The sequence below is a fragment of the Panthera tigris genome, chromosome D3 (assembly GCF_018350195.1).
Source record: "Panthera tigris isolate Pti1 chromosome D3, P.tigris_Pti1_mat1.1, whole genome shotgun sequence".
Lineage (NCBI taxonomy): Eukaryota > Metazoa > Chordata > Mammalia > Carnivora > Felidae > Panthera > Panthera tigris.
This window is the reverse complement of record NC_056671.1, coordinates 93,713,602-93,738,994: the sequence shown is the minus strand read 5'-3', so window position 1 is coordinate 93,738,994 and position 25,393 is coordinate 93,713,602. Positions and strand designations below refer to the sequence as shown.

The window sequence follows — 25,393 nt, the reverse complement described above, 5'->3', positions numbered from 1 at the left end:
GAGAGGCGCTGTGAGGCGACGCCCCGCCCCCCAGCGCGGCTGGCGGCGTTAGTGGTGGTGAGCGCCGGGGCGGGCCGGGAGCGCGGTTCACGCTCCCTCACGGAGCTGGGGAGGGCGCATCGCCAGGCCCGTGTCCCTTCCCCGCCCCATCGCGTGAGGAAGGCGGGGGGGCGGCTTGAGCGGCCTCGGGCGCCGGCAGTGGAGCCCCTGCCGCCTCGCCGGTCTCCCCTCCGCTCCAGAAAGGAGGCGCGCCCATCCCGGGGCCTGTCCGCAGACCCCGGCTCGGTGCCCCGCGCTCCTGTCGCCCCCACCAGCGGACCAGCCCCCCATTCCGGGACGCCGTTCCCGCGGAAGCCCCGGAGCTTCGAACAGCACGCGCGCGCGGCACGCAGACGGTGCTCAAAAACCGCCGGTGGAATAACGGAAAGAAACGAGGGGTTCGGGCTCCAAGTGTCACGGGTACTGGGGTCCGAGGAGCTACGAGAGTTTAACGGGACGGAAGGCAGCGTGGCCCACTGGGAAACGCGCAGACCGGGCCCAGGGTTTTCATCCAAGACCGAGTATTTGCAGGCTGCCGGGACCTCAGACAGGGAATTCTCTGTGCTTCATTATGAAAACGGGGGGGGGGGGGGGGGGGGGGGGACTTCGCTCAGGGCGGCCTGGAGGCTGCGGCGGGAATGGAAGAGAAGCGCCTGCCAAGTTCTCAACAAATGTTACCGCTGTTCTTAAGGCTTTTCGCCCAAAAGAGTATTAATCTGCATGATGGGCTTTAATGTAGATACACAAAACAAGATTTTTTTTTTTCATTTAATCTGCCACGTGTCATGCCACGGAATTGTCCCAATTAAGTCGCACTTCATTAGGAATGGGAAGGCCATGGAGAGAAGCCAGGATGCTTGCAACCAAATTTTCCATCATCTGTCGCCTGGCTTGATGAGTAGCACTGCCAGCGTGAGGTGTTAAAGTGACGTTCTCCAACTTCAATAAAGGATGATCTCTGAAATGCAGATTAATTGATGAAAACTATTCCACATTGTCTGCTCTAATTCCATACTCTGGGTTTCTAGCCCCACGCTGAGAAGGGGAAGACTATGAGTGGCCTTATGGCATATTCTAAATTATACCTAGGTATGACCACCACTCATCTAACCCCACTATGGGGGGCCCAGCATTTTTTGGGTGCAAAACATGTATCCTAATGGCACCCCGGCCATTAGCACACAATAGCACAACATACGTGGTGGTTTAGACAACACTGGTCCACAAAAATGAAAAGGCTCCTGGGGATATGGGTGCTAGTCTAGGCATCATGCGATAAGCTGAATGTGCCTTTAGTGAGTGGTGGCATTCAGAGGGAAAATATTTATGACCTAGAATTAGATGAGAGGGAGTTCTCTCCCAGGAAGAAGGGAGAGGATGGGAGTCAGCCTGGGAAAATAAGGAAGTGTTAGTGAAGTGATCCAGCAGACTGAAACGGTGGAAAACGCTAGAAACCAGCATGATGAAAAGGCAGTCACCTGCCCAAACAGGACCTCTTGACTTTTAATACAAAGGCCAAAGCAGACAGGCAACAGTAACCTTTAATCCTACCTGAGGCTCAAGGAGCACACCTCTGGGACTTACCCCCAAACCTGTGGAAGTTCTTTGGGACACTTGTAATTTATACCAACACTCTGTCCTTGCCCCTGGAATTGATTGAAATTAAGATACAGCCTATAACCCAGCAAGGAGAGGAGCTCTTCTGAAAAAAAAACACTTCTGTCCTCCTAATAGGAAGGAGGTGGGCCCTACTATAACAGCACATATTGGAAACCAGTCTCAGTATGACAGTGAATTGAGACAGGGTGACTGGTTTTGTCTCTCCACTGACTTGGAACTCAGAAATAACTGAATCATGGCCAATTGTAGCAACACCTGTCCATAATATGAGGTGTCTAGGCAAGAGCCAACTCTGTTGAGAAGGCGTAGCAAATACCTCTGTAACTGTCACTGGTTTGTTATATAATAAAACTGAAAACTAGTGAATGAAGCTAATAAAATCTCATCTTGGCAGACTAGCCAACAGGTGAGCATTAGACTTCTAGGTTTCTAAGTTGACAACTGTCTAAAATGCTCAAGTTTCTTAATTTACATTGAAAAAATTTTCTATTCTACGTTAGTGGTTCCCAAACATTTGGTCTTAGGACCTCTTTACACTCTTAAAATTGAGAACCACAAAGAACATTTGTTTATGTGGGTTGTATCTATCAACATTCACTATGTTAGAGATTAAAACTAAAAAAATTTTAATACAATAACCTTGAAGCACACATTTCATTAGTTGTCAGTGATAATCACATGTCATTAGTCTCTGGAAAACTCCACTGTACGATGTACCGAAACATGAGTGAAAAGGTAAATAACATCTTACAATATTGTGAAAATAATTTTGACTTCACATAATAATAATTTTGACCCCTTGAAAGGGTCTCCAGACCATGTTTTGAGAAAGGCTGTTCTAGATAAACTATTGTTTTTCTCAGAAATGTAAGTTCTACGGTCAATCTTGATAAACCTAGATACTAAATTTGGTTGTAATGGCAAACATTCAGACAGTAATTTGTTTACCAGACAAATCAAAGCTGGAGGAATCAAACCTGGGAATCGCTAGCTTAACGAATGACAGAATCAAGACTGTAGTCCTAATGGGCTGGATCAATGGGTCAAAACACACAAGCAAATGGCATTAAATGCACAGAAGTGTAAAGCTCCACACATGTACTTAAAGAACAATTGCAAGAATAATTTAAGTTCTTGCTGACTAAAAACATAATGAACTAAGGGTGCAATGAGGCTGCTGATACAACTTCTGAGCAAGGTTTCTGCGTGGTCAGGCCACAATGTGGACACTATGCTCCGTTCCTGAGAGCACATTTTCAAAGGCCCTTTAAAACAGCAGTGCCAGAAGGCAACAATAATGACCAGGTGTCTGGTCATTACTTACTTACTTAAGTAAGTCTTACTTACATAAAAGTAAGAAGAAACAGGGGCGCCAGGGTGGCTCAGTCAGTTAGCCATCTGACTTCAGCTCAGCTCATGATCTCACAATTCATGGGTATGAGCCCCGTGCTGGGCTCTGTGCTGACAGCCTGGAGTCTGCTGCATATTTTGGGTCTCCCTCTCTCTCTGCCCCTTCCCTGCTCACAGTCTGTTTCTCTCTCTCAAAAATAAAGAAACGTTAAAAAAAATTGTTTTTAAAGTAAGATGAAACACAGTGGTTGTCTTAAAACACATAAGGTTTGTAAGAGGAGAATGATCAGGGGCAAACTGGAATCAGTGGGTAAGGGAAGGACTATTTTGGTTTGATCTGAGCAAGAATATTCTGTACAGTCTCCATCCGTAGGGACTGCTGCCTGCGGGCCTGGAGCTCCCTGTCCATGGAGGTGTTGAAACAGACATCTGATGATCTGTAGGACTGGACAGGCCACCAGAGGCCTTCTCAGGCCCCTGCATGGCCAAGACTCGACTACAGGTCTGTGACAACACATCTGAAAAAGCCCAAAGCAGTGACTATTTGAGGACGCCCTACGTGGACCAGGAGGAATGACCATTGGGGACTGCCCTGCGTGGACCAGGAGGAATGACCACTGAGGACAGCGCTACGTGGACCAGAGGATGTAGATTCTGTCCAGCTTTCTTACCTGGGCAGGGGCTCCGGGTGCGTCACGTCCAGTGCTGCTCCTTTAATAACCCCAGTCTGAAGAGCCTGCACCAGGGCGTCCTGGTCGACTAAGAGACCTGCGTCAACAAGACAGTTCCTCTGCAGTCGCTACCATTAAGAGTACATGGGATAGATGCTTTGGTCACATTAGCCGCTATTCCAAACACATCCTGATCTTGTCAAAGGTCTGACAAAGAGCACGTGAGTGTCATTCTGCCAGTTCATCATCAGACATTGTGAGCCCACCACATACTAGGCAGCGCACTCAGGCCTTCACCGAATCTTCCACTAACCTGGCAAAGTCAATATTCATTTTATACTTGAGGAAACTGAGGCCCTTAGGTTACAAACACCCACAGTCACACAGCTTCTAACATATAGACTCAGATCTGAGCCCAGGTTTGTTTGACCTCAAGCCGGGGCCCGTCTCATTTTATTACACCACCTCCCAGCACCACCTAGGAGTTCAGGCTGAGGACACAGCCCCAGATAGCTGTATATGCACACGAAAAAACTAAGCCACAAGCTTAGTAACTGTAACTGTCGTTTCAAATACAGAAAAGCAGGGCATGTTTGAGTAGAAGCTGAAAAGAAAGCCCTTTCCTTCCAGCAGAGCCCTGCAAGGGGCCCAAAGACTGAGGGTGCCTCCTCTCTGCTGACGGGCTGGGAGCGGCCGGCCCGCTGGTCGGGACACAGCCCTGGTATGCTGGTGCTGCTGGGGGAGAAGCCCAGTCCCAGAGGCTTTCCTGGGGCGTTTGCTTCTCCAGAATCTTTAGTGTGCTCGCCGGCCTCTGACATTCCTGAGGGTACCTAATACGCACTGGTCCTTCCTGCTCACCTAGATGGTCCGAATTTTCAGAGAACTCTGAAGCATATTATCTCGGTCCCATGAGGGTTTTTGGTCTTTCAACAATTGTTTCAGAGTTCTTGGACCCGGTTCCAAAGTTGGTGTAGGGAGGGTCCCACACACACAAGCCCAGGCAGTTCTCGGACACCTGCAGGGTGCCTGCGGATTCTGACACTGTCCACCCGGAGGCAGCATCAGATCCTGCGCAGTAAGGGCTCAGTCCTGTAAGATGCCCCCACCCCGACTTCGGACACCGGTCGGAAGTCCCAGGCTGTTTGTTACTCGTGCTTCTGACCAACTGGCGATTTGCTGCCACGGCTCACAGAACTCAGGGGAACACTGCCGCTCACCTGGTGGCTCAAGGAGGTGACAAAGGCTAAGAATCAACCACCAGAGGAAGAGAACATAGGGACAGGTCTGGGGAAAGGCTGTGGGGCTTCCATCCCTCCCCGCACAGCACTCTTCCCAATCTCCAGAAGCTTCTGAACCCGGTCCTTTGGCATTTTTACCGAGGCTTCTTTGTATAGCCACAGTTGATTAGATCTTTGGCCATTGGCTGATTCAGCCTCCAGCCCCTCCCCTCTCCACAGAGGTCGGGGGTGGGGCCGGAAGTTCCCATTGGCTGATTCAGGTTCCAGCCCCTCCCCCCCGGGAGGTCGGGGGTGTGACCGGAAGTTTCCATTGGCTGATTCAGCCTCCAGCCCCTCCCCTCTCCACTGAGGTCGGGGGTGGGGCTGGAAGGGCCAACCTTCTGATCACATGGTTGGTCGTCCTGGCAACAGCCCCGCCCTTGAGTGGGGTCCAGCAGTCTCCATTAACAAAAGACACCTTTATCACTCTCAACACTTAGTCAATTTGGTGAGGAAAGAGCTAGGAATTATGGATGAAAACCACAACTGAATGACCAAGTATGTATTTCTTACAAATTACACTATCTCATGTGGCAAGCATTGTTTTCCTTGTTTTACAGATGATACACGGGTGGCTGTTGTTAGTCATATGTACTCTGGCCCCCCACCCACAAAGGTGAGTGGCCTGGATGTCTGATGTCAGCACTGATCCTCTACTCTTATAAATGTCACACCAGCCCACAATATTTGGTATCAGCACAGGGCCAACTCCCTGTTGTCTGTAAACACAAAGCACTACATAAATGCCAAATAACCAAACTAACACTGTTATTTATTTTTTAAAGTAAAGTATCAGAGGGGCACCTGAGTGAATCAGTTGGTTAAGCGTCCAACTCTTGATTTCAGCTCAGGTCATGATTTCTCAGTTCCTGAGTTCCAGCCCCGAGTTGGGCTCTGTGCTTGTGCTAACAGTGTGGAGCTATTTGGGTTTCTCTCTCTCCCTCTCTCTCTCTCCCTGTCCCTCCACTGCTTATGTGTTCTCGCTCTCTCTCTCTCTCTCTCTCTCTCTCTCAATAAATAAACTTAAAAACAAAAGTGAAGGGGTACCTGGGTGACTCAGTTGGTTAAGCATCTGACTATTGGTTTTGGCTCAGGCCACACTGGGCTTCACGCTGACAGTGCAAAGCCTGCTTGGGGTTTTCTCTCTCCCTCTTTCTGCCCCTCCCCGCCTCGTTCTCACACTTAAAAGAAATTTGTTTAAAGTGAAGGCTCAGAAAATGTATCCCCATAAATTTTGCTTAATCACACCTAGAAGACCAAACTGTGATGCCCCAAAGTAGATGCCCTAATTGGGATGTGAAAACCCCATATTGTACTATTCTCTTCCTTTTTGTTACTAATTTGAGGCTCGAAATGATGTGAAAACAAAAATCAGAAATATTTCTAAATAGAAACTCCCTTGAGCTCATCACCCGCCAGTGCGCACGGACTCTCTGGACCCACGGCTGTCCAGGAGAAAGTCGAGCTGGGCCGACTTTGCAGACTTCGCAGCCCCGCGGGCCTCCACACAGACCGTGGCGCAGGCAAGTACCTCTGCCGATGTTGACGAGAATGGCGGTGGGCTTCATCAGATTCAGCTCCCTCTTCCCAATCAGCCTCTGGGTCTGGGGTGTCAGGCTCACGGCCAACAGCACAAAGTCCGATCGCTGAAGCAGGTCATCCAGACTCTCACAGTAAGTGGCTCCAACAGCCTCCTCCTCCTCTAATTTCCTATGAAGGGGACAAGGAAGAAACACCATGTTCTCCAGTCAGGAATTCATCACGGCACCTCCGGAAGGAGTTTCTGAGGGGAGCCAAAGACTGGGCCTGTTGCTGCTGGGTCCAGGATCCTCCCCCACCATGGAAACACTGGGGGCCCCTCAGGACCTCTGAGGCGAGGCCTCTGGGTCTGCAGAATTGCACCCCACATTGAAGCTCCTTGCGGCCAGGAGCTTCTTCTCATTTGAGCCCCCAGAGACAGGTGTGAGCCTGACTGTGCATCGGACATGCACTCAGCAATGACAGAACATTACTGGCAGGAAGTGGGTCCCACTCCCAAGTAAGAGCAGGAGTGTGTACTTCTGTGACCACACAGCATTGCTGAATGCAGCAAACACATCACAGCCTCTAGAAAACAAACAAAACAGGAGAGGGCCTTGGAACGTTGCCTATGAAACGGAAAGCAAAGACCCAAGGGTCCGATGCAGGCAGGATTTGTTTAACTCCTGCTCTGGCCATCCCAAACAACTGATTATTCAACAGAAATTCCAAGATCCCGGAGGCCACAGCATGCCGGGTAACCTCCACTGCTATGCAAATATGGAATACATATATGGAATACAAAACACATGTTTGGGTCAGGGGACAGCCCAAAGGAAAGGTGAATACGTTGCCCACACCACACACCTTGTCCTGGGAGAACCCTGGCCTCTGTGCCTGCGTGTTCATCACAAGGAATGTCGTCACATCTACCTAAGTCCCTCCACTGCCCATGGTGCAAACAGTGACTGAAAAACGGGCACAGTTCTAATGCACAATCTCTCAGCTCCCCATACATCCACAAACTGCTCACCAGCCGGAAATGTGTTCCATGTGCAGTGGGAAGCCAGTAAAGGTTGTAAACAATGGCCATCATCTGGCTGGTTTGCAAGGAGAGTGGGAGGTTCAAGAGCAGATGTGAGCAGACTGTTAGGAGAATATGTATTTCAGGTGAGAAAGGACGGGGCCTGAGCCCAGTGGCATCGATGAGGTGAGAGAGAACAGGCAGGTCTGAAGGCTGTTTGGAGACAGAATCAGTAAGACCGGGTGTCAGGCTAAGGGAGGAAGTGCACATAAAGGAACCAGTCAAATTGCTCAGTGGGTATGGAAAGCTTCCTTGAAAAAAAACACTTTAGAAATTAAAAAAACAAAAAACAAAGCTGTGAGTTAAAATCTCTTTTTTGGTGAAATTTTTCAATAAAAAAGTCACAGCCACATTCCTAGGTAATTATAAAAATATCACAATCCCTTTCTTGACAATCAGTCCTATTTTTTGGAGAGAAAGAGTAGGAGAGTCTTATGAAAAACAGAGGGCTCCTATATCCAAGCCACTTTAAGGCAGTGATGGTATACGTTCTGCTCAGTTAATTTCAAGTCCATTTTCCGAATGTTTACCTGCGTTTCCTATTGTGATACAGAATCTTCATTTCGAATGCTTTAGCCCTCTGAGCAATCTTATAGCCAATGCTGCCCATGCCGATGATTCCCAGAGTGGCCCCTGTAACTTCTTGACCCATCCAGTTTGTAGAAAAGTTCTCTGTATCCGGTGCAATAGCCAACCTATGACCTAAAATATACAAGGGACAGAGTGGTCAGAGCAGATGTCACCAGACACAGAAATCCACAACCTTACTGGGGCAGAGTAGTGAGTTAGAGGATGCCTGTGGCAGACACAGCATTCATGCATCTCTTGACAGAAGACAAGGGTTTCTGCAAGGGGTGAAGGAAAGGGACAAAGACAGTTTCCTCATAACAAAACCAGAGCGTCCTGGTGCAAAGCTTTGAAATACCAACTTCTTTTACATTGCGGCAGGATTTCTGGTTAAAACTTGCTGGTGTCGGTATGTTGGTGTGTGTGCATGTGCGTGAACCTGCAACCAGAATCGGAACCAGAGCCTGATTCCTGTCTCCTCTTTCCTCAAGCCTCTTCATCAAAGCTTCATCTTCCTCTTTGCTCAGAGCTCCATCAGGAGGATTGGGGGACTGAGGGGTGTTGAACTGCTGCCCTGCCTTTCCTGGGGATATTCCCAGAGATGTCCCCTGTGTGGAGAGGTCAGATTCTGCCTACTCGCTCGTGGGTCTTTAACCAAGAGTAGCATGCTGACTGACCAAAGAATCACCCCAAGGGCATTTCCATAGTAATTTTGATGTTGAAATTACTCCACACACACGTTTACTGCCTGTGAATGAGAGGAATCTGGTGGGGGAGAAAATGGCCGATATGTGCCGGGAAGCTGGGCTCAGGCACTAAGTCCGCTGCAAAAGACTGAAAGTGACTCCAATTCTCAAGTGCAACAAAGTCCCGGGAGAAATCAGGGCCCAGGAAAGACCTGTAGTTTGAAGATAACATTATGTAATCATCTGCGTTAAGTATCTGTCATCTGCTCTCTTTGGAAAACCAGCATCTCCAAGGACTGGGTACCTTCCACGACTCTGCGAGCTGCGGCCAGCAGTAAGGCCATCCCCATGTCTGCTGTGGGACTGGAAACCGCCTGTGGTGTGTTGGCCACCTTCACACCACAGCTGGCAATGAGCTTCAGGTCCAGGTGATCTAGACCTGCTCCTGCACTGGCAATTATCTTCAAGGAGGGCAGACTCTGCAGGAGCTCCTGGGTAACGGCTGGCTTTCCGCCCCAGATGTATACAGCTTGGACCTTTGGACCGAATCGTGTGTTATTTTCCAAAAATTCTTGCAGAGTAACGAGAGTAAAGTGTTTCTGCAGATCTCCAATGTGATCCTCACATATACCATGAGGTCCTTCCAATCCAGACACCAAAACGCCAGGTAAGTCCTGATCCCCCATGGCCTGCAGGAAGAGAAGCACAATTTCTGCTGTCAAAGACAGTCTTTAAGAGACAATCAATATGCTCCTCTGTTGCTCTTTTAAGGTTCTGAGCACCCAATTTCCAAGTCCCCCACCCGCAACTCCAAGCAGTTCTCAGGATCCCAGCAGCGTGTCCCAGATTTCAATTCAATTCTGACACTATCTACCAGAGACACCATCACATCCTACGGGCTAAGGACTCTGTCCTATAAGATGCCCCCTCCCAGCCCCCACCTTCAGACTCTAGTCACAGGTACCAGGTACCTGTGCCTCTGACCAACCGGCAGCCGGTTCTGCAGAATCCTTCGATTCTGTTAACTTGTCGAGTCTCACAGAGCTCAGGGGAAGGCTGACCTGTGCTTACCGGTTCCTTAAAGATACAAAGAGTGTGTAGCAACACGCAGATGGGAGAGATCCACAGAGCGAGGTGCCCAACTCGAGTTTCTGTCCTCATGGAGCCTGGAGCCCGGCCCACCGGCACACGGAAGAGTTCGGGTGCCGAAGTGTGGGCAGTCTCCAGAAAAGGCTTTTATAGAGGCTTCTTTGTATACCCACCATTAATTAAATCATTGGCCATTGGCCGATTCAGCCTCTAGCCCCTCCCCTCTCCAGGAGGTCAGGGGGTGGGGCCGGAAGTTTCCATTGGTTGATTCAGCCTCCAGCCCCTCCCCTCTATGCAGGCGTCAGGGGTGGGTCTGGAAGTTCCCATTGGCCAATTCAGCCTCCAGCCCCTCCCCTCTCCGCATGGGTGGGGGGGGCGTGCCGGAAGTTCCAACCCTCCGATCACCTGCTTGGTCTTCCTGGCAATAGCCCCGCCCTTGAGTGGGGTCCAGAAGTCTCCTTCATTAAGATATCCTTGTCACCTTTCTGGCTCTGAAGTGTTCCCAGGAACTATGGATGAAGACCAAATATATCTGAGAAGCAGTTTGGTCCTCTGAACGATGAAATATGTATTTCTCATAAATCATTATATTGCAGTTACTCTAGATTTTCTAAATTACATCAACACTGGGATTCATTTTATTTCCTGGACAAGTCCCTAAAAAACCTGAAGGACAATAGACCCACCCCTCTGAAGTTACCAATGTCTCCATCACACCCACTTTCCTCCCTATTCTGCCTGAGTCTTTATTTCTGCCCTTCAGCTGTGATGGCAGCCTCTCAGGTGGCCTCCAAAGTGCTCCTCCTGTTAATCACACCTTTGTGGGACCCCAACCCTGGTGCTTCTAGTGAAGAGAATACGGCAGAAGCCACGGGAGGTCACAGCTTGGGCTCTCTTCCTCCCTCTCCAGGGGGGAGCCAGGGCCAGGCCGGAGGCGTCCCTGTGCAGAGGCCCACATGAATGAGCTTGGAAGCTGATCTGAAGAGGCCTGACACCAGCCTGGCGAGCCCTGAGGTGACCACAGCCCTGGCCAACCCTCAATTAAAGTTTCATAAGATCCTGGGCAGAACCACCTGGGCAAGCTACTCCTGGATTCCTGACCCCAAAACCTGGGAGGTCATAGAGTTTGTTTTTACAGCCACTGGAATTTAGGAAAATGTGTTATGTATGCAGCAACAACTAACAAAATTGGCCATTTTTTACTGTGAAAGTAAAAGATATATGTTATTGTCTGCAAAATGGACTAAAGGTTTTATTTATTTTTATTAAGATGACTAATTTATTTTATTTTTATTAGTTTTCTTTAGTTTTGAGAGGCAGAGAGAGACAGAGCGTGTGTGTGGGAGGGGCAGAGAGGGAGACACAGAATTTGAAGCGGGCTCCAGGCTCTGAGCTGTCAGCACAGAGCCCGACACGGGGATCAAACTCACGAACCATGAGATCATGACCCGAACTGAAGTCAAATGCTTAACTGACTAAGCCACACAGATGCCCTAAGTTTCACTACTTCTACCTCAAGAGCATAAAAAAGCTCTTAATCACTGACTTGCAAAAAGTGAGTATTACCAGTAGTCACAAAAGATTATTTTAAGTTTTATTACTGTCCAACCTACCCAGGGTGCACTATCAAATTCAGCCCAGCAAGAATCCAAATTGCCAGAATCCCTGCTGTATTCAGTTGGAAGTTACTGTATTAAAAAAAAGAATTTGATGAAACTGGATTTAATTTTTAATTAAATTTATAACACATTTAAGTTATAAATATGTTATTTAATTATTTATAACACATGTAAGTTATAAAAATAGTAATAAAATGAGCCCATTAAGTGCCGCCAAGCTTAATAAATGTACCACTACCATTACCACTCCCTGCTGCTCAAGAGGTATCCCCTACTTGGAATTTAATGATCTCCAAGCACACCTTGGAGATATTGCAAGTCTGGTTCCAATAAAGTGAATATCGCAATACAGCAACTCAAGTGATTTTTATTTCCCAGTGCATATAAAAATTATGTTTACACTATACTGTAGCCTATTAAGTACGCAAGAGCATTATGTCTAAAAAAAGTTCATACCTCAATTTGAAAAGCTTATTGCTAAAAAATGTTAACCATCACTGAGCTTTCTGTGAGTCATCATCTTTTTGCTGGTGGAGGGTCTTGCCTCAGTGTTGACGGCTGCTGACTGATCAGGGTGGTGGTTGCTGAAGACTGAGACAACCACGACAATTTCTTGAAACGAGACAGCAGTGAAGTTTGCCACACCACCTGACTCTTCCTTTCACAAATGATTTCTTTGTAGCCTACAATGCTATTTGATAGCATTTTACCCACAGTAGAACTTCTTTCAAAATTGGAGCTAATCCTCTCAAATCCTGCTACTGCCCTATCAACTAAAGGCATGTCATCATATTCTAAATCCTTTGTTGTCATTTCAACAATTTTCACAGCACCTTCACCGGCAGTAGATTCCATCTTGAAAAACCAACGTCTTTGCCCATCTGTAAGAAGCAACTCTCCACTGGTTCAAGTTTTACCATGAGATGGCAGCAGTCCCGTCTTCAGGCTCTACTTCTCGTTCTAATGCTATTTCCACCACATCTGCAGTTACTTCCTCCACTGAAGTCCTGGACCTCTCAGTGTCATCCATGAGAGCTGGAGTCAACGGCTTCCAAACCCCTGTTAATGTTGATATTTTGACCTCTTTCATGAATTATGGAGTTTTTAAAAATGCTAATTCCAGTGTAGTTAACATACGGTGGTCTATCAGTTTCAGGCAGGTGTACAATATAGTGATCCAACGGCTCCATGCAGTACTCAGTGCTCATCAAGTGTTTTTGTCCCCTTCACCTATTTCACCCATCACCCCATCCAACTCCTCTCTGGTCACCACCAGCATGTTCTCTGTAGTTAAGAGTGTTTGGGGCACCTGGCTGGTTCAGTTGAAAGAGCATGTGACTCTTGATATCGGGGTTCTGAGTTTGAGCTCCATGTTGGGTGTAGAGACTACTTAAACAGACAAACTTTTTTTAACTTTTTTTAGTATCGGCAAATTTTTTTTTTAAATTTTTTTTTTTAACGTTTATTTATTTTTGAGACAGAGAGAGACAGAGCATGAACGGGGGAGGAGCAGAGAGAGAGGGAGACACAGAATCGGAAGCAGGCTCCAGGCTCTGGGCCATCAATCAGCCCAGACCCCGACGCGGGGCTCGAACTCACGGACCGTGAGATCGTGACCTGAGCTGAAGTCGGACACTCAACCGACTGAGCCACCCAGGCGCCCCTAACTTTTTTTAAAAAAAGGAGTATTTTGGTTTGTCTTGTTTTCCCTTTGTTCATTTGTTTTGTCTCTTAAGTTCCACATTTGAGTGAAATTATTATATGGTATTTGTGTTTCTCTGACTTGTTTATTTCACTTAGCATTATACTTTCTAGATCCATCCATGTTGTTGCAAATGGCAACATTTTGTTCTTCTTAATGGCTGAAAAATATTCATATATATATGAATATGTGATATATCATATATATATCACATCTTCTTTATCCATTCACTTATCAATGGACACTTGGACACTTGGGTTGCTTTCATAGTTTGGCTATTGTACATAATGTTGCAATAAACATAGGACAAATCCCTTTGAATTAGTGTTTTTGTATTTGGGCAAATACCCACTAGAGCAATTCCTGAATCATAAGGTTTCAGTAATTAATTTTTTGAGGAACCTCCATACTGTCTTCCATAGTGGCTGCACCAGTTTGCATTCTCACCAACAGTGCACGAGGGTTCCTTTTTCTCCACCTCCTCACCAATACCTGTTGTTAAGTCTTGTTTTTGATCTAGTCATTCTGACAGGTATGAGGTGATACCTCATTGTGGTTCTGATTTGCATTTCCCTAATAATGAGTGATGTTGAGCCTCTTTTCATGTGTGTGTTGGCCATCTGGATATCTTCTTTGGAGAAATGTCTGTTTATGTCTTCTCATTTTTTAATTGGATTGTTTTTTGGGTGTTGAGTTTTGTGTGAGTTCTTTATATATTTTGGACACTAACCCTTTATTGGATATGTCGTTTGCAAATATCTTCTCCCATTCAGTAGGTTGTCTTTTAGTTTTGTTGGTTGTTTCCTTTGTTGTGCAGAAGCTTTTTGTTTTGATGTAATCCCAACAGTTTATTTTTGCTTTTGTTTCCCTCGCCTCCGGAAACGTATCTAGAAAGATGTTGCTATGACCAATATTGGAGAAATTACTGCCTGTGTTCTCTTCTACGATTTTTATAGTTTCAGGTCTCACATTTAGGTCTTTAATCCATAATGAGCTTATATTCGTGTATGGTGTAAGAAAGTGGTCCAGTTTTCCCAGCACCATTTCCCAACACCAAAGAAGAGACTTTTTTCCCATTGCATATTCTTTACTCCTTTGTTGAAGATTAATTGACCATATAAATGTGGGCTTACTTCTGGACTTTCTATTCTGTTCCATTGATCTGTGTGTCTATTTTTGTGTTGGTAACATGCTGTTTTGATTACTACAGCTTTGTCATATAACTTGAAGCCTGGAGTTTTGATACCTCCAGTTTTCTTTTTCTTTTTCAAGATTGCTTTGGCTATCTATTCAGAGTCTTTTGTGGTTCCATACAAATTTTAGGATTGTTTGTTCTAGTTCTGTGAAACATGCTGTTGGTATTTTGGTAGGGATTGATTTAGATTTGTAGATTGCTTTAGGCAGTGTAGACATTTAACAATATTTGTTCTTCCAATCCACAAGCACAAAATGTCTATTTCTTATGCATCATCTTCAATTTCTTGTATCAATGTTCTATAGTTTTCAGAGTACAGGTCTTTCACCTCTTAGGGTAAGTTTATTCCTAGGTATTTTATTTGCGGGGGGGAAACACGAATTTTTTTAAATTTTTTTATTCAGTTTTGAGAGAGTGCAAGCAGGGGGAGGGGCAGAGAGAGGGAGACAGAGGATTTGAGGTGGGCTCTTTGCTGACAGCAGCAAGACCAATGTGGGGCTTGAACTCATCATCTGTGAGATGATGACCTAAGCCGGAGTTGGAAGTTCAATGGACTAAGCCACCCAGGTGCCCCAAATCATAAATGTTCTCAATGGCATATAGAATTTTAAATCCTTTCCAGAAGGTTTTCTATTTACTTTGCCCACATCCATCAGAAGAATCACTATCTATGGCAGGTATAGCCATACAAAATGTATTTCTTTTTTTTTTTTTAAACATTTATTTATTTTTGAGACAGAGAGAGACAGAGCATGAGCAGGGGAGGGTCAGAGAGAGAGGGAGACACAGAATCCGAAACAGGCTCCAGGCTCCGAGCTGTCAGCACAGAGCCCGACGCGAGGCTCGAACTCACGGACCGCGAGATCATGACCTGAGCCGAAGTCGGACGCCCAACTGACTGAGCCACCCAGGCGCCCCGAAATGTATTTCTTAAAAAGATCTGAAAGTTGAAATTATCCTTGATCCGTGGTCTAGAATGGATGTTGTGTTCGCAGTCAGGAAAACAACACTAATCTCATTGCACATAGCCATCAGGGCTCTTGGGTGACCAGGTGCATTGTCAATGAGCAGCAATGTTTTAGAAGGAATCTTTTTTTTCTGAGTGGTAGGTCTCAACAGTGGATTTAAACTATTTAGTGAACCATGTTGTAAACAGGTGTGCTGTCATCCAGGCTTTGTTGTTGCATTTCTAGAGCAGGCAGAGTACATATAGCATAATACTTAATGATTTTCAGAAAGGACAATGAGCACTGGCTTCAACTTAAAAGTCACCGGGGACTTTAGCCCCTAATAAGAGAGCGAGTCTGCCTTTTGAAGTGTGAAGCCAGGCATTGACTTCTCCTCTCCAGCTTAAAGTCCTAGATGGCATGTTCTTCCAACAGACGACTGCTTCATCTACATTGAAAATCTGTTGGTTAGTAGCCACCTTTGTAAATTATCTTCGCTAGATCTTCTGGAGAATTTTCTGCAGCTTCTACATCAGCACTCACTGCTTCACCTTATACTTGTATGTTATCGAGATGACTTCTTTCCTTAAGCCTCAGAGCCAGCCTCTGCTCTCTCCAAATTTTTCTTCCGCAGCTTCCTCACCTCTCTCAGCCTCCACAGAACTGACAAGAGTTAGGACCTTGCTCTGGATTAGGCTTTGGCTTAAGGGAACGTCATGGCTGGTTTCACTTCTATCCAGACCAAGCTTTCTCTGTATCGGCAATAAGGCTGTTTTGCTTTCTTAACATTTGTGAGTTCACTGAAGCAGAACTTTTTAACTTCCTTCAAAAACTTTCCTTTGCATTCACAACTGGACTGTTTGGCACAAAGACGCCTAACTTTTGGTCTATCTCAGCTTTCGAAACGCCTTCCTCACTAACCTTAGTCATCTCTAACTTTTGATTTAAAGTGAGAGTCGTGCAACTCTTCCTTTCACTTGAACACTGAGAGGCCAGAGTGTTATTAACGGGCCTAAGCTCAATATTGTGGTGTCTCGGGGAATAGGGAGGCCGGTCGAGAGGGACAGAAATGGGGAATGGCCAGAGGGCAGAAGAGTCAGGGTACACGCTTTCGCCAACGAAGTTCACCACCTTATACTGTAATGGAACCCACGTGTCTGCCCAGCACACAGCAGACACAAACACTGAGACACCAAGTATGCAGCCAGGAAAGAGTTTGCCGGAGGGGCAGCCAAACAAAGACGTGGAGGACAACCTCCCCGTCCGTCTCCCCAAAGGAGGGGTCGGAGACATGTAAAGGCACACAAAAAGGTCCGGGCGCAAAGTTGCTGCTGTGCGGATTATCCGCAGTCTCCCTTTGGTTACTGGTTTCAATACGGGCACAGATCACGGTGCTCCAAAACATTACAAAAGTAACATCAAAGATCACTAATCACAGATCACCGCGACAAATACAATAACGAAACAATCTGGACTCTTGCGAGAATCACCAAAACGTGAAAGACTGGAAGTGAGCAAACGCTGTCGGAAAAGTGGCACCGACAGACTTGCCACAGACCTTCCATGTGTACAAAATGCAGTATCTGTGAAGTGCAGTAAAACGAGTGTGCCTACAGATAGGTAAGAGAGAGAGGGAAAATTAGCCTAAACAACATGTGGTTTGGTTTGGCTTATTTTTGCATTTTATGTTCACGGAATTACACCTTGTGTAGTCTTTGGTGATCTGCTTCTTCTAAGTTTATTACTGTGAGATTCATGCCTGTTTATATGTGGAGGTACACTCATTCCTCTTTACAGCTATATGTGCCAATAAGTACACCTCAGTTTATCCATTTTCCTGCAATGGGATAATTGCATTTCTCTTAGTATAAGGTTGAGCATTGGCCACTTTCATAGAGAACATACTCTATAAATTGGAGAGTTTCTCTCAAGAGTTCAACTCGGGTCCCTTCAGCAGGTCTGGACATAGAGATTTCTACAGCTAAGCAAACTTTCACTACTAGGTGACAGGTTCTTTCCCTCCTGACCATCTCTTACCCAAAGTGAGGAGGTCTTGGGGCACCTGCATGGCTCAGTAGGTTAAGCGTCTGCCTTCAGGTCGGGTCATGACCTCACAGTTCCTGAGTTCGAGCCCTGCGTTGGGCTCTCTGCTGTAGCACAGAGCCCGCTTCAGATCCTCTGTCTCCCTCTCTCTCTCTGTCCCTCCCCAATTCTCTCTTTCTCTCAAAAATAAGTAAATAAAAGCTTTAGAGGGGCACCTGGGTGGCTCAGTTGGTTGAGCGTCTGACTTCGGCTCAGGTCATAATCTTGCTATTCGTGAGTTTGAGCCCCGCGTCAAGGCTCTGTGCTGACAGCTCAGAGCCTGGAGCCTGCTTTGGATTCTGTGTGTCTCTCTCTCTGCCCCTCCCCTGCTCCTTCCCTCTCTCAAGAAAAATAAACATTAAAACATTTTTTTAAAGTGAGGGATTCTTTTGGAGCTCCTTTTCTTGGCTTGAGGTGGGGTGGAATACCCCTTTCTTTTCCAAAGGGAAGAGAATGCACATGGAAATACACATGTGCACAGCTTCCTCCAAAGAAATGATGGCACACTGTTCCCCAAAACATTTTTGCACTTCCTCTTATGTATCCTAAAGAGTGATGGACAAACTATATGCAAATTATTCTTTCCTCTGCAAGATCTGGAGAAAGCCAGTGTGGCCTCTTGCTCTGAAACATGTAAACGTTTTATTTTATTTAAAAAATTTTTAAGTTTATTTATTTTGAGAGAGAAAGCACAAGGGGGGAGTGGCAGAGAGAACCCCAACCAGGCTCCACGCTGTCAGTGAAGAGCCTGATGTGGGGCTGGAACCCACAGACTGTAGGATCATGACCTGAGCCGAAATCAAGAGTCAGATGCTCAGCCGACTGAGACACCAAGGCGCCCCTGAAACGTGTAAGCATTTTAAATCATTTATTTTCAGTTTGGGGCCTCTGCTGAAATTTGAGAGAGAGGAAAGTCTCACTTTAACATTGTCTTACATCTGACTTAAAACATTTTTTCTTTTAAAAATTAAAATTCCTCTGGGAGGGTTATGAGGCTCTCCAGTCACTTTTCATCAGTAACAATTAGTTCAGTCAAATTGCTCTCTTCCTCAACTTAACTCAGGCCAGTTGCTCTGAAGGAAGGGGCACTCTGTTTAGACACATGTATCCTTTCACAATTCGACATACAGGGACACCTGCTCCTTCCAAATATCTGTCTTGCTCTTGAGAATTCCAGAAAGCAATACTTAATGCTTATGTTTAGTCATTTTTTAAATGAAGAATTCAATTTCTAACGATAAAATGTAATTCAAGCAGTCTGATTCACTCAGAATGATTTAGCCTACTTATTTCCATTTTCTAGATGATCGGATATGTTGTGAATGAATGGAAGGAAAGATGAGCAGCTTTGGCCAAATAACCAATTTTTCTTGCCTATATTGTTGGCTTTTCAATTCAGTCTATGGGGCCACTATCAGCAAAATCAAACAAAGACAACAAGAAAACTACACACTGATATGTCTTATGAATTAGACACAAAATCTTCAAAAAACACTAGCAAACTTATTACAGCAATATATTGTTAAAAGTTAATGTGACCTAATAGGATTTTTCCCAGGAATGCAAATTTGATTTAACATACAAAAGTCAATGGAATACTCCATATTAAGGGAATAAAAGACAAAACCCACATGATCATCTCAACAGAGGCATAAAAAGCATTTCACAAAACCTAACAACTTTTCATAAGAAACAAAAACAAAAAACTCTCAACAAAATAAGAACAGAATTTCTTCAACCTCATAAATGGCATTTGTGAAAAACCCATAGCAAACCTCATACTCAATAGTGAAAGTCTCAATGCTTTCGCCCTAAAATCAGGAACAAGAGAAGATGCTTGCTGTCGCCACTTCTATTCAACATTGTACTGCACGTCCCAGGCAGGGCAGTTAGGCAAGGAAAAAAAAAACGTCCAGATAGACAAACAAGAAGTAAAACTGTGCTTATCTCCAGATGGCAAGATCTTATATAGGGAAACTCCTAAGGAATGCAAATAAAGAACTTTTCCAAGTAATGAATGGTTCACCAAGACTGCAGAATGCAAGATCAGTATACAAAAACCAATCATATTTCTGGGGCGCCTGGGTGGTTCAGTTGGTTAAGCCCCCGACTTCAGCTCAGGTCATGACCTCACGATTCTTGAGTTCCAGCCCCACATCGGGCTCTCTGCTTTCAGCACAGAGCCCACTTTGGATCCTCTGTACCCCTCTCTCTGCCCCTTCCCTGCTCTCAAGCACATGTGAGCTCTTTCTCAAAAATAAACAGGAGAAAATAATAATAATCAATTGTATTTCTATACACTAGTCATGAATAATCTGAAAATATTTAAAATAACAATTCCATTTAAATATCATCAAAAAAGAATACTTAGGGATAAATTTTACCTCCTCCTAAAAAAAAGTGCAAGATGTGAACACTGGAAAATATAAAAGTTATAGAAATAAAGAAGACCTACATAAATGGAAAGACATCCTATAACCATGGAAGACTTAACATCGTTAGGATGATCATATGGTATTCTCTAAATGATGTACAGAGTTAGCACAATCCCTATCAAAATCCTAGGTACTTTTTTTTTTTGCAGAAATTGACAAGCTAATCCTAAAGTTCATATGGAAATGCAAGGGACCCAGAACAGCCAAACCAATCACGAAAAGGAATAAAGTTGGAGGACTCACATGTCCTAATTTCAAGACTTACCACAAAGCTACACTAATCAAGGCAGTGTGGTACTGACATAAGGCTAGACATATAAACCAGTGGAATAGAACTGAGAATCCAGAAATATATCCTTACATTTAAAGTCAATTGATATTGCGGAACGGAACAAAAAACCCAGAAATGGACCCGCAACAGTGTGGTCAATCAATCTTTGACAAAGCAGGAGAGTATCTAATGGAAAAAAGACGTCTCTTCAGCAAATGGAAATGGGAAAACTGGACAGCAACATACAGAAGAATGAAACTGTACTGATAGGGAGAAGTCTGTTATAAGACAGCTGACAGGACAGGGGGATTCCAGTCCCTGCCTAAAGACTCCCCTTCTGGGCTTTTCTTCCCATCCCACTTGCCACACTCCAACAGACTATAAATCATCCGGCTGCTGATGATCTGGGCTCAGACCTCTGGAGAATGATCTCCTCTGAGCCCACCGGTGTAAACTAAACCTCCTGCCTTCCAAGATCTCCGAGTGCTGCTTGGTTCTTCTGCCGGGTGATCCAGACCAGTTTCCATAACAGTACCACTTTCTTACACCATACACGAAAGTAAATTCAAAATGGAAGAAAGACCTAAATGTGAGACAGGAAACCATCAAAATCCTAGAGAAGAAAACAGGAAAAAATCTTTTTGACCTCAGCCAGAGCAACTTCTTTCTAGACACATTGACAGAGGCAAGGGAAACCAAAGCAAAAATGAACTATTGGGACCTCATCAAGATAAAAAGCTTTTGCACAGCAAAGGAAACAACAAAACTAAAAGGCAGCCTATGGAATGAGAGAAGATATTTGCAAATGACATATCTGATAAAAGGTTAGTATCCAAAATATATAAAGAACTTATCAAACTCAGGGCGCCTGGGTGGCTCAGTTGGTTAGGTGTCCCACTTCAGCTCAGGTCATGATCTCACGGCTTGTGAGTTCGAGCCCCACGTCAGGCTCTGTGCTGACAGCTCAGAACCTGCAGCCTGCTTTGGATTCTGTGTCTCCCTCCCTCTCTACCCCACCCCTGCTCATGCTGTCTCTCTTTCTCAAAAATAAATAAGCATTAAAAAAAAAAATACCAAAAAAAAAAAAAAAACCATATCAAACTTAAAACCCAAAAAACAAACAATCCAGTTAAGAAATGAGCAGAAGACACAAATAGACTTTTTTTCCAAAGAAGACATCCAGATGGCTAACAGACACATGAAAAGATGCTCACATCACACCTGTCAGAATGGCTAAAATTAACAACACAAGGCACAACAGATGTTGGTAGGGATGCAGAGAAAGAGGAACCCTCTTGCACTGTTGGTGGGAATGCAAACTGGTGCAGCCGCTCTGGAGAACAGTACGGAGGGTCCTCAAAAAGTTAAAAATAGAACTACCCCATGACCCAGCAATTGCACTACTAGGTATTTACCCAAAGGATACAAAAATGATGATTCAAAGAAGACACATGCACCTCAATGTTTATAGCAGCATTATTAACAATAGCCAAACTATGGAAGGAGCCCAAATGTCTATCAACTGATGAATGGATAAAGATGTGGTGGGATGCATCTCAAGGTTCATGAGACCGAACCCCATGCTGGGCTCCATGTTGACAGTGTGGAGCCTCCTTGGGATTCTCTCTCCACCTCTCTCTGCCCTTCCTCCAGTCATACATATGCATGTGTGTGCATGCTCTAAGTGAAATAAAAAAAAAAAGACGTGATGTATGTATATACAGTAGAATATTACTCAGCTGTCAAAAGGAATGAAATCTTGCCATTTGCAATGATGTGGATGGAGCTAGAGTGTATTATGCTAAGTGAAATAAGTCAGAGAAACACTAATACCATGATTTAACTCATATGTGGAATTTAAGAAACAAAACAGATGAACATATGGGAAGGGGGAAGAAAAGAGAAGGAAACAAACCATAAGAGACTCTTAAATAGAACAAACAGGATTGCTGGAGGGACATGGGTAGGGGATGGGTGAGATGGGTGATTGGCAGTAAGGAGGGCACTTGTCATGTTGAGCAGTGGGTGTTACATGTAAGTGACAAATCATTAAATTATACTCCTGAAAACAGTATTACACCATATGTTAACCAGAATTTAAGTAAAAATTTGAAGAAAAAATATAATATTTAAAACTATTTTCAATTACGGCCACCCACTGGTGGTGGCAAATGAAAATTTTGATGATCAAGCTTAAAACCTATGAACATGGTTCATACTCAAATAAAGAAAACAATGGAAATTTTTAAAACAGCATAGAGGTTCAAACCTGCTTTGCCATTTACTAGCTGGTTATCTTGAAAAAGATACAGAAACACTTGGGGTTTGGTTTCTCCATCCAGTCATTTCATCTGGGGATGATAACCATAGCACAATTATCTTATAGGGCTGTTGTGTGGGTTCCATGTTCCCACACAGAGTTCCCCTATAGAGTACTGTGAAGAGTGCCTGACACATCACATTGTGTTTGTTAGCATGGAAAATAAAAATATTTAACAATTTAAAAATAATATAAAACAATAAAGTCAACTGATTTTCAATAAGGGTGCCAAGGCAATTTCATAGGGAAAGAATAATCTTTCCAAAAAATGATACCAGAACAACTGGATGGCCACATGCAAAAGAATGAAGTTGGACACCTTATACATAAAAGTTAACTCAAAGTGATCATAGACCTAAATGTAAAAGTTAACGGGGGCAGCTGGCTGGCTCAGTCTGTGGAGCATACAACCCTTGATCTCCAGGTCTCAAGTTCAAGTTCCACATTGGCCTAGAGCTTACTTAAAAAAAAAAGTTAAAATTATAAAACTCTCAGAAGAATGCAGGAGGAAATGTTCACAACCTTAAGTGAGGCAATGGTTTCTTAGATGATACCAAATGCACAAACAACTAAATAGATGAATTGGACCTCATGAAAATTTAAAACTTTTGTGCTGCAAATGATAGCAATAAAAAGTGAAGTCAATCAACAGAATGGGAAGAAATATTTTTAAATCATATACCTAATGAAACTCTTAAAACTCAATAATAAGGGAGGCTCAGTCTGTTAAGCATGCGACTCTTGGTTTCAACTCAGGTCATGATCTCATAGTTCATGAGAGGTGGAGCCCCTTGTTGGGATCTGCACTGAGTGTACACAGCCTCCCTGGGATTCTCTCTGTGTGCCCGTCTCCCCCCTCTCTCTCACAAAATAAATAAATAAACTTTAAAAAACTCAATAATAAACATAAGTAATCCATATTTTTTATTGGGCAAAGGATATGAACAGACATTTCTCCAAATGGAGAAAAAGTACATGAAAAATGCTCTCTATATTGCTAACCATCAGGGAAATGCAAGTCAAACAACAGTATCACTTCATATCTACCAGGATGTCATAATAAAAAATACACAAATAACAAGTGTAGGTAAAGATGTGGAGACATCAAACCCCTCACACATTGCTGTTGGAAATGTTAAAAGGTGCAGCCACTTTTGAAAACAACTTGCAATGCCACAAAATGTTAAACGTACTTACTATAAGACAAAACGATTCCACTCATATATAGTCAGAGAAATAAAACTTATATCCATACAAAAATTTATATACATTGTTCATAGCAGCATTATTCATAATAGCCAAGAAATGGAAACAACCCAAATGTTAATTAGCTGATAAATAAAATGCAGTGTATCCATACAATGGAATGTTAACCATCAATAAAAAGGAACTAAGTCCTGACGCCTGCTACAATATGAACCTTAAGATCATTATGCTAAATGAAAGCAGTCACGGGGGCGCCTGGGTGGCTCAGTTAATCACCCCACTTCGGTTCAGGTCATGATCTCATGGTTCCTGGGTTCGAGTGCTCAGGGGTTCAGCTGTGCTGACATCTTGGGGCCTGGAGCCTGCTTCCGATTCTGTGTCTCCCTCTCTCCGCCCCTCCCCTGCTTGTGCTCCGTCTCCCTCTCAAAAACAAACATTAAAAAAATTATTTAAGTTAAAGACTACATACATTTCCATTTAATCCCTTGAGATGTCTAGAATAGGCAAATCTGCAGAGATGGAAACAGGTTAGTGGTCAGAAGGGAAATGGCAATGATGCCAAATGGGTACAAGATTTTTTTCAGGATGATGAAAAAGTTCTAAAAATAGATCATAATGTTGGTCCCACACTTTTTTATTTTTTGAGAGAGAGACAGAGACACAGAATGAGAATCCCAAGCAGGCTCCATGCTCAGCAGGGAGCCCCCACACAGGGCTGAATCCCATGATCTGGGGTCATGACCTAAGCCAAAATCAAGAGTCCAAGGTTCCAGGTTTCACGTTCCACCGGCTGAGCCACCCAGGCCTCAAGGTTCCACAACTCTCGAGAAAAACCACCTTAACTTGAATGAATGAAATCTTGTAGCATGCAAATGAGATTGCAGCAGAATTTGTTAACAAAGAATTGTTATCTGGAGGTGGATGTTGCACCACAACACGAAGGGGCTTAGTGCCGCCAAGCTACAAGCTCAGGTGGTGCGGTCCGAAGGGTAACTTCCACGTTGGCTCTATCTCACTGTAGGATCTGACCCTCCGCGGGGAGTGCTCTTCTGAACACATGGGTTTCACACGTCAATCAACTGCATTTATGTCCAGAAAGCAGGATCGCCCTGATTAATTTGGGGACCTGGTGTGGGAGTGAACAGGACAAGCCTTTCTCCCATGTCATCCCCTGTGTCCAGCGGTCCTCCAACCCCCAGTCACGGGGGTCCTCTCTGTCCACCCCGTTCCCCCTCCCCCCGAGTCACGGGGGTCCTCAGTCCAGCTCCCATTCCCACACCTCAGGTCAAGTGGTCCTCTCTGCCCAGTCCCCCCCACCCCCGGCCTAGTCACGGGGGTCCTCTCTGTCCAGTCCCTCCCCCGCAATCACGGGTATCCTCAGTTCAGTCCCCCCTGCCCCCACCCCCGCCCCCGCCCAGCGTAGCGGGCGTCCTCTCCATACAGACCCGAACCCTTCTCGTTGGTCCGGTCGGCCCCCTCCCACCCCCGGGGTCACCGTGGCGGCGCGGTGAAGTTGGGTCTCTGACGGGCCCGACTGGGACCGACAGCAGGTCTGGTAAAGACAGGCTCCTCTCGACCGCGGCGGCTCCCCGGGAAAACCCCGCTCGCGCGGCCCACGCGCAGACCACCTACCCGCCCGCGCACCGCCAGCGCGCAGACTCCAGCCCCCCGGCTCCGGACGTCGCGCCCAGCTGCGCCGGACGCGCGCCGCACGT

At 45.1% G+C, this 25,393-nt stretch overlaps 1 protein-coding gene and 1 long non-coding RNA gene across 5 annotated transcripts; one reads left to right on the top strand and one right to left on the bottom strand.

Moving 5' to 3' along the window:
* Window positions 1–799: 799 nt before the first annotated feature.
* On the bottom strand, window positions 800–25,382 carry LOC102960169 (probable 2-ketogluconate reductase). Of its 4 annotated transcripts, XM_042962659.1 has the most exons (7): window positions 25,311–25,375; window positions 10,307–10,410; window positions 9,117–9,501; window positions 8,090–8,261; window positions 6,489–6,667; window positions 3,681–3,777; window positions 800–997 (listed from the first exon to the last, which is right to left on the bottom strand). In XM_042962659.1, exons 3-7 carry the CDS (start codon window positions 9,496–9,498, stop codon window positions 823–825), a joined length of 1,005 nt encoding a protein of 334 aa, XP_042818593.1. In that variant the 5' UTR covers window positions 9,499–9,501; window positions 10,307–10,410; window positions 25,311–25,375; the 3' UTR covers window positions 800–822. The 4 variants fall into 4 exon arrangements, with proteins under 4 accessions (XP_042818593.1, XP_042818592.1, XP_007084787.1 ...); XM_042962658.1 differs by lacking the exon at window positions 10,307–10,410 and having other exon boundaries at window positions 25,311–25,382; XM_007084725.3 differs by lacking the exons at window positions 10,307–10,410; window positions 25,311–25,375 and adding an exon at window positions 9,884–10,194.
* On the top strand, window positions 9,392–11,140 carry LOC122232670. Its single transcript, XR_006210053.1, has 2 exons — window positions 9,392–9,479; window positions 10,812–11,140. It is a non-coding gene; the product is annotated as an uncharacterized LOC122232670 (long non-coding RNA).
* Window positions 25,383–25,393: the final 11 nt, after the last annotated feature.

Coding starts and splice junctions, on each gene's coding strand:
- LOC102960169 (XM_007084725.3), bottom strand. CDS start 9,973: ATGAGGACAGAAACTCGAGTTGGGCACCTCGCTCTGTGGATCTCTCCC. Junction 6,668..8,089: donor TATCACAATAGGAAACGCAG/GTAAACATTCGG, acceptor TCCCCTTCATAG/GAAATTAGAGGAGGAGGAGG. Junction 998..3,680: donor CACCCGGAGCCCCTGCCCAG/GTAAGAAAGCTG, acceptor TCTGCATTTCAG/AGATCATCCTTTATTGAAGT.